General features: G+C 40.5%; 1 protein-coding gene across 1 annotated transcript; it reads left to right on the top strand.

Moving 5' to 3' along the window:
• Positions 1–5,425: 5,425 nt before the first annotated feature.
• On the top strand, positions 5,426–7,776 carry LOC139542556 (small ribosomal subunit protein uS12). The gene is made up of 4 exons (XM_071348136.1): positions 5,426–5,793; positions 6,308–6,467; positions 6,739–6,859; positions 7,587–7,776. Exons 1-4 carry the CDS (start codon positions 5,790–5,792, stop codon positions 7,731–7,733), a joined length of 432 nt encoding a protein of 143 aa, XP_071204237.1. The 5' UTR covers positions 5,426–5,789; the 3' UTR covers positions 7,734–7,776.
• Positions 7,777–7,788: the final 12 nt, after the last annotated feature.

Below are 7,788 nucleotides of genomic sequence, written 5' to 3'. Positions count from 1 at the left end.
CCTAATGATGGACACGGGCAGCAGCCAATAGGCATCTAGAGGGAGGGGTAATCATGTGTCACGGTCACACCCACTCAGAACACACGCACACAAAGCCCATGAGCTGCTCTCAACAAAACTGATTCATAAATACACAGATACTTATTTGTTCAAGGTCAGTATGCTTGCCGGGATTTTTTTTCGATAGGGAAGGCACCCCCATGATTAAATGACCTAGATACGATGCTATCTCTATTGGAATTAATTTGTACGATAAACCAGTTATCTGGCCCTCATATCATCATGGCAACCTAATCATCCCCAGCTTCCAATTGGCTCATTCATCCCCCCCTCCTCTCTCTGTAACTCCCCAGGTCGTTGCTGTAAATGAGAACGTGTTCTCAGTCAATTTACCTGGTAAAATAAGGGTAAAATAAATAAAAATTATTCAGAAGAAAAAAAGCTCTGCATCCGATTCGATCATGGGTTAATGAAGCAGTATGAAATATGACAAAAGACATGTTAAACCACTGGAATTACATCCTCATTCTCATCAATGGAATATAGCTGTCTGACAATAGAGGAATCCGTTCTGTCTCCTAGACTAGTCTACCCTTCTGTTTGTACATCAGTAATCCATGAATGATGAGATTGTACAATATGCTTGTAAAGAACAGGCAGGCCCGCACACTGTTGATCCTCCTCAGCAACCTGAGCAAATTAAACAGTTTTTTCGAGGTTTCAGAGAGTGGCGTCACCGATTGACAGGCCACTGGCGCGCATCGCTAACTAGCCAACCATTTCACACCAGTTGCAGCAGCAGGCACTGTATTTCAACCCCTATAACTAATTTTATTATGACAACTGACTGGTGTCACCACCCATTAATTTAAAATAAAAACTATCATATCATGAGCATTTGCTATTATATTATGATGTTTTGGGTCTATTTTATTATTTTATTACTATTTAGATTAATACAATATGAATCAGTCCATTGATAGCCTATGTTCTTTTTACCCTACTTTTTTATTGTAGCGTATTGTACCTAGATTTTCCTCGGTTTGAACTTGGACCCATTTGTATGCATGTAATCCTTTATGACCATATGTACCTCTGTGATTAATTATGATTGACTATGCGCAAAAGTGAGTTGAATTGTTTCCACACACACATGCATCATGTGCTTAACGGTCATGTAAGGTGAAATGTGTATATTTTGGGATGTGAGCACAGTCTGTTTGACCTGACGAAGAAGAGCCATTTCGATCGAAACGTAGTCAATAAAGCGGGGGATTAGGCTGCTCTGCAAGGGCCGCGGTTTTCGTGGGGCCATGGGTAACGACGTTTCGAGGGCGACTGTTGTCGTTGTGTGTAGAGAGTCTCTGATTCACGCCCAGGTTGGGGCGAGGAAAGTGACGAAACCGCAGTACTGTTAGACCGCTGCCTACCTCAAATCATCCCATTGGATTCCTGACATACAGTGCAGTCCAAAATTATTTGAGCAGTGACACATTTTGTTGTTGTTTTAGCTGTGTACTCCAGCACTTTCAAATTATACAATGGCTATAAGGTTAAAGTGCAGACTGTCACCTTACATTTGGGGTTATTTTCATCCATATTGGGTACCGTTTAGAAATTACAGCACTTTTTGTACATAGTCTCCCCATTTTAGGGAACCAAACGTATTTGGATAAATGATTTGTGCCTCTGTAACTTTCTCACTTATCATTTGTCAAGATTCATTAATGATGATCCATAATCATGGTAGCCAAATGAATGTATACTTGTTTAGAGACATATTATATTTTTATTTACAATAAAAGTGACTCCAGAATGACACAATACATCATTTACCATTAATTTCCATTGGGCACAAAATAATCTGAAACACAACCTAAACAAACTGCAAATGCATCCAAAAAGTTTGTAGAGTCACAAATTTGATGTAGTCGTTGCATGCTAGAAATATGGTACCAAATAGGCTACCGGTACTACTTTTGATTACTTTAATACAAATGTACAGTACCAGTCAAAAGTTTGGACACACCTACTCATTCAAGGGTTTATCTTCATCTTTACTTTTTTTCTACAATGTAGAATAATAGTGAAGACATCAAAACTGTGAAATGACACATATGGAATCATGTAGTAACCAAAAAAAGTGTTAAACAAATCAAAATATATTTTAGATTTGAGATTATTCAAAGTATTCATCCCTTTGCCTTGATGACAACTTTGCACACTCTTGACATTCCCTCAGCCAACCAATTAACAGGTGTGCCTTGTTAAAAGTTAATTTGTGGAATTTATTTATTTATTAATGCGTTTGAGCCAATCAGTTGTGTTTCGACAAGGTAGGGGTGGTATACAGAAGATAGCCCTATTTGGTAAAAGACCAAGTCCATATTATGGCAAGAACAGCTCAAATAAGCAAAGAGAAATGACAGTCCATCATTACTTTAAGACATGAAGGTCGATCAATCCGGAAAATTTAAAGAACTTTGAAAGTTTCTTCAAGTGCAGTCGCAAAAACCATCAAGCGCAATGATGAAACTGGCTCTCATGAGGACCGCCACATGAAAGGAAGACCCAGAGTTACCACTGCTGCAGAGGATAAGTTCATTAGAGTTACCAGCCTCAGAAATTGCAGCCTAAATAAATGCTTCAGAGTTCAAGTAACAGACACATCTCAATATCAACTGTTCAGAGGAGACTGCGTGAGTCAGGCCTTCATAGTCAAATTTCTGCAAAGAAACCACTACTAAAGGACACCGATAAGAAGAAGAGACTTGCTTGGGCTAAGAAACACAAGCAATGGACATTAGATCGGTGTAAATCTGTCCTTTGGTCGGATGAGTCCAAATTTTAGATTTTTGTTTCCAACCGCTGTGTCTTTGTGAGACACAGAGTAGGTGAACGGATGACCTCTGCATATGTGGTTCCCACCGGGAAGCATGAAGGAAGAGGTGTGATGGTGCTTTGCTGGTGACACCATCTATGGTTTATTTAGAATTCAAGGCACACTTAACCAGCATGGCTACCAAAGCATTCTGCAGCGATACGCCATCCCACCAGGTTTGCGCTTAGTGGGACTATCATTTGTTTTTCAACAGGACAATGACCCAACACACCTCCAGGCTGTGTAAGAGCGATTTTACCAAGAAGGAAAGTGATGGAGTGCTGCATCAGATGACCTGGCCTCCACAATCACCCAACCTCAACACAATTGAGAGGGTTTGTAATGAGTTGGACCGCAGAGTGAAGGAAAAGCAGCCAACAGGTGCTCAGCATATGTGGGAACTCCTTCAAGACTGTTGGAAAAGCATTCCAGGTGAAGCTGGTTGAGAGAATGCCAAGAGTGTGCAACGCTGTCATCAAGGCAAAGGGTGGCTACTTTGAAGAATCTCAAATCTCAAATATATTTTGATTTGTTTAACACTTTTTTGGTTACTACATGATTCAATATGTGTTGTTTCATAGTTTTGATGTCTTCACTATTATTCTACAATGTAGAAAAAAGTAAAAAATAAAGAAAAACCTTGAATGAGTAGGTGTGTCCAAACTATTGTCTGGTACTGTAATAAGTGAATTTGTCCAAATGCTTTTGGTTTCCTAAATTGAAGGGACTATGTACAAAAAGTGCTTTAATTTTTAAATAGTTTACTGACCTGATATGGATGAAAATGCCCTCAAATTAAAGCTGACAGTCTGCACTTTAACCTCATAGTCTTTGTATCAAATCCAGTGCTGTGTCACAGAGCCAAAACAACAACAAATGTGTCACTGTCAAAATACATTTGGACCTCACTGTATATTATTAGAGGAGCTCTTCAATTATGTCTCTGTAGTTGCTTTGTCACATGAAATTAGACGTGATAAAGCAAGACTAGTCAAATGAGTCTACTAGTGATGGGCAGCCTAGTAGACTGAGACCGTTTTCAGTTGCATGCCACTGCCCTGCTAACTACTCCTAAAAACCCTCTCCTTTATAAAACAATCTCAAATTCTTCACCAATTGTGAGGTTGTAGTTGTAGTACCTAGCTAGGCAAGTAAAGGCAGGGATTTCACCTCACTCCTCTTTTGCATAATTTACTGGCTACTATATTATCTTGAAGCAGATAAAATGTCTCTTCAGGGCTGAGTTGTCAGGCAGGAAGAGAGACGCTCATGAGTTTGATGGAAGGCCGGTTAGAGGAATGAGTGGGTCAGAAGATGGCGGAAACTAATATTTGTTTGAAACTGCTAGTGAGTCGAGTGAAGCTAATAGTACAGAAAGTGAGAATGAGTGGGTTACAGTGGCAAAGAAGAAGGGAAACAAGAGAAGTAAAGCTGTGTTGGAAAATAGGAAACCACTAGACTCGTTTTGGGTCGGAGTCAACGTTTTGGATCAATGCTACTTGGGAAATCCATTTAACGTCTCCAGGAAAATGTGGAATGTGTTGGAAGAAAGTGTGGAGTCGGTGAGAGTCATAAGAAGTGGTCTTATTTAGATTTTTTGTGTGTCTGCGGAACAGAAGAAGGGTGTTTTAAGACTGAAAAGGATATCGGAGTGGAATGTTTCCTGCGTGGATTTTCGTAGCAGGGTAACTATCAAGGGGGTTATTTCTGGGGTGGCGCAAGAAATAAAGGCAGAGGATATAACTGAAGACATCGATGGAGTGGTTGGTGCACGCCGACTGACCTGTATGGTGGAGGGAGAAAAGAAGTCATCCATGCTACTGTTCTTTGATGAAGAGTCTCTCCCTTCTCGTATAAAGTTAGGATTCATGAGATACCCTGTAAGAGCTTTTGTGCATAAGCCCCTTCAGTGTCATACATGTAAAATATTTGGTAATGTGTCAATTGTGTGCAGAAAGGAAGAATATTGAATGCCAGAAGAAGGGAAATATTGCAACTGTGAAGGTGAACATGCGCCTGAATTCTTGAAGTGCCCTGGTGAAGGAGAATGAGGTGGTAAGGGTAAGGAGTGTCCAGCGTGTCTCCTATCTGGAGGCAGTGAGAAAATTAGAAGGAACGAGTGGCAGGGAAGAAGCAATGGTAGTAGAGCCACAACCAGGGAAGGTTTCTCATCAACCAAGGGATAGTGAAATTCTACATGCTAAAAAGGTGGATGTTGTATTATTTATTGCAATGGTCATAAACTGTACAGCACAAGCAGAAAAGTCTACAAAAATTGGAATCATTGTGAATGCCGCTGAAAGTTTATTTGGTTTTCTGATTTCACAGCCGAGGCTGCGCAATAAATCCTGTCGGTGAATGTAGCCCCATCACAGGCCCCTGAGCCTGTGTAGGTATGTATTTTGGAGTGGACTGTGATTGAAAAAGTGTGATGTTTATTTATTTTTTTGTTTACATGTTTTATTTTGTATGGTGTTGTTTTCCCCCTTTCCCGAAATGTGTTTATGTTTGTTTCTTATTCAATACCCGGTCCAGCTGATGGCTGTAATGCACCATTAACATGTGATGCCAACCGCCGTTAAATTCCATCGAAGAAGAAGAATGTCTCTTCAGACTCGTTTTGACTGATGATTTGTCGCATTTTGAATCAGGCACGTAAACATCTCAATATTATATAGACTTGATATAACAAAGCTATCCAAATAATGCACATGTGCTATTTCCCTAAATCGTGTATTTTTAATCATGTTTATTTAAATGTAGCTACATTTAAAATACGCCAAATTTACCGAGAGAAAACAACGCCAAACAGGCATGTTAGTATCCCCCTCTGAGGTCCTGCGAGGAGACATTGCCGCGGAGGATTCTGGTCTTCTTTCTTTCTAGCCTGGGTTCGTAATCTGCAAACATGGGTACGATAATGTCCTATTTTTAACGGAACGGTTACAAAATCTATCAGTGTCTTTTCTATATTGACATGGACTTTGAATGTATTCTTACCCATTTCGTTATTATCGTGGCAGAACAGGATGTATTGCTAGACATATTCTGAAACTTACCACCAGCCAACTAGCGCGAGCTCCGCAACGTGGAGACGGCCATAACATGCCGTCAGTGCTGGCCAGCGTTTCCTATTCAGTCACCAAACATTTATGTAGCCAGTTACCAGAGTTTTTGTTACAAAGTTATTGAAATGGATGTGCACTCTGCATAAGCAATTTGGTTAAATGTAACAAAATTATTTCCCAGTTAACTTAATTGTAACCGCTAAAGTGCTAACCGCATTTGATGCGGTGTTCATGTCCGGATATCTTCTGTAGCTACCGGTAGTTAGCTGACTGGTCAAACAATGTTTTGTTGGACAATATTATTAAGTCAAAAGCTAGCTATCTACCATTTTTAACTATTTCCTTGGTATCCCTTCAGGAAAGTGTCGTGGTCTGCGTACAGCCAGGAAGCTGCGTAACCACCGTCGTGAACAGAGATGGCACGATAAACAGTACAAAAAGGCCCATCTCGGCACTGCTCTGAAGGCTAACCCCTTCGGAGGCGCTTCCCACGCCAAGGGAATTGTACTTGAGAAAGTGTAAGTACATCACAACACCCCTAATATCCTCACTAATGATCAGGGACCGTACTGAGAAAGTGTCTTGGTTGGAGTGCAGATCTGGTTTCAGCCCCCCCCCTTCCATTTAGTCTTACTTTCAGCATAATCTGAAAGCCAAAACAGATTCTAGTTCAGCAGCACTGCTACTCTGGGACACGTTAATACAGGCCCTAATGTCTTCTGAGTATCAATGTGTAATGACATGTCATCCTGTATTCCAGTTCCAAATGTTTCTATCCCTGTCTTACAGTGGTGTTGAAGCTAAGCAACCCAACTCCGCCATTAGGAAGTGTGTCAGGGTCCAGCTCATCAAGAACGGCAAGAAGATCACCGCCTTTGTCCCCAATGATGGTTGCTTGAACTTCATCGAGGTAAGAGTTAACTAGTCAGCCTGGCACCCAAACATTTTTCCAGAGTAGTGTTTTATTTTATTTTAACTACTTTAAATTTTTTACTTACATCCATTGTGTAAAGGAACTGGTGGATGCAGTTTAGTGTCTATAAACTGTGCCTGATATCCACTAACAAATGCGAGACTCCCCATAAATAACAGGGCTGTCTACAGTGAGATCAATTGAGCCTAAATATTTGATGTGCAGCCTGTATATTTTGATTTTAGGAGCACCAGTACGCCTAGAAAAATCTTAATGTTCTTAATTCCATTCTACTATTTAGATTTGTGTGTATTGTCTATTGTTAGATATTTCTGCACTGCTTGAGCAAGGAACACAAGCATGTGTATGCAGCAATAAAATGTGATTTGATACCTTAACTATTTTCCATTGTAGCCGTTATTTTACCAGGTAAGTTGACTGAACACATTCTCATTTACAGTAACGACCTGGGGAATAGTTAAAGGGGAGAGGAGGGGGGTGAATGAGCCAATTGTAAATTACGTTGTACATGCATTTTTTCCCTTCAATTTAAGCGCGCGTGCTCCTTGTAAAAAATAACGTCAGCATAGAGCCCTGAATAATCTAAGAAAGATATATGTGTGTGTATATATGTGTATGGTGTGATGTAGTCTGGGACGATATTTATGGTGTTCAATGATGCATTTTGTCGTGTGTATTCAGCGTGTTTCCCTTGGTCTTTCAGGAAAATGACGAGGTTCTGGTGGCAGGATTCGGTCGTAAGGGACACGCCGTCGGTGATATCCCTGGTGTCCGTTTCAAGGTGGTCAAAGTGGCTAACGTCTCCCTGCTGGCCCTCTACAAAGGCAAGAAGGAGAGACCCAGATCTTAGACAGTTCTGATGGGGAAATCAATAAAATGTTTTCACAATTCCAGTCGGTTTGTTG

The sequence above is a fragment of the Salvelinus alpinus genome, chromosome 2 (assembly GCF_045679555.1).
Source record: "Salvelinus alpinus chromosome 2, SLU_Salpinus.1, whole genome shotgun sequence".
Taxonomy (NCBI): domain Eukaryota; kingdom Metazoa; phylum Chordata; class Actinopteri; order Salmoniformes; family Salmonidae; genus Salvelinus; species Salvelinus alpinus.
This window is presented reverse-complemented; position numbering and strand designations above follow the sequence as displayed.

What these genes read in the sequence shown, in the direction of transcription:
- LOC139542556 (XM_071348136.1), top strand. An exon ending in GGAATTGTACTTGAGAAAGT is followed by an intron (nt 6,468 to 6,738) that starts GTAAGTACATCA and finishes CCTGTCTTACAG; the next exon opens with TGGTGTTGAAGCTAAGCAAC. An exon ending in GTTGCTTGAACTTCATCGAG is followed by an intron (nt 6,860 to 7,586) that starts GTAAGAGTTAAC and finishes TTGGTCTTTCAG; the next exon opens with GAAAATGACGAGGTTCTGGT.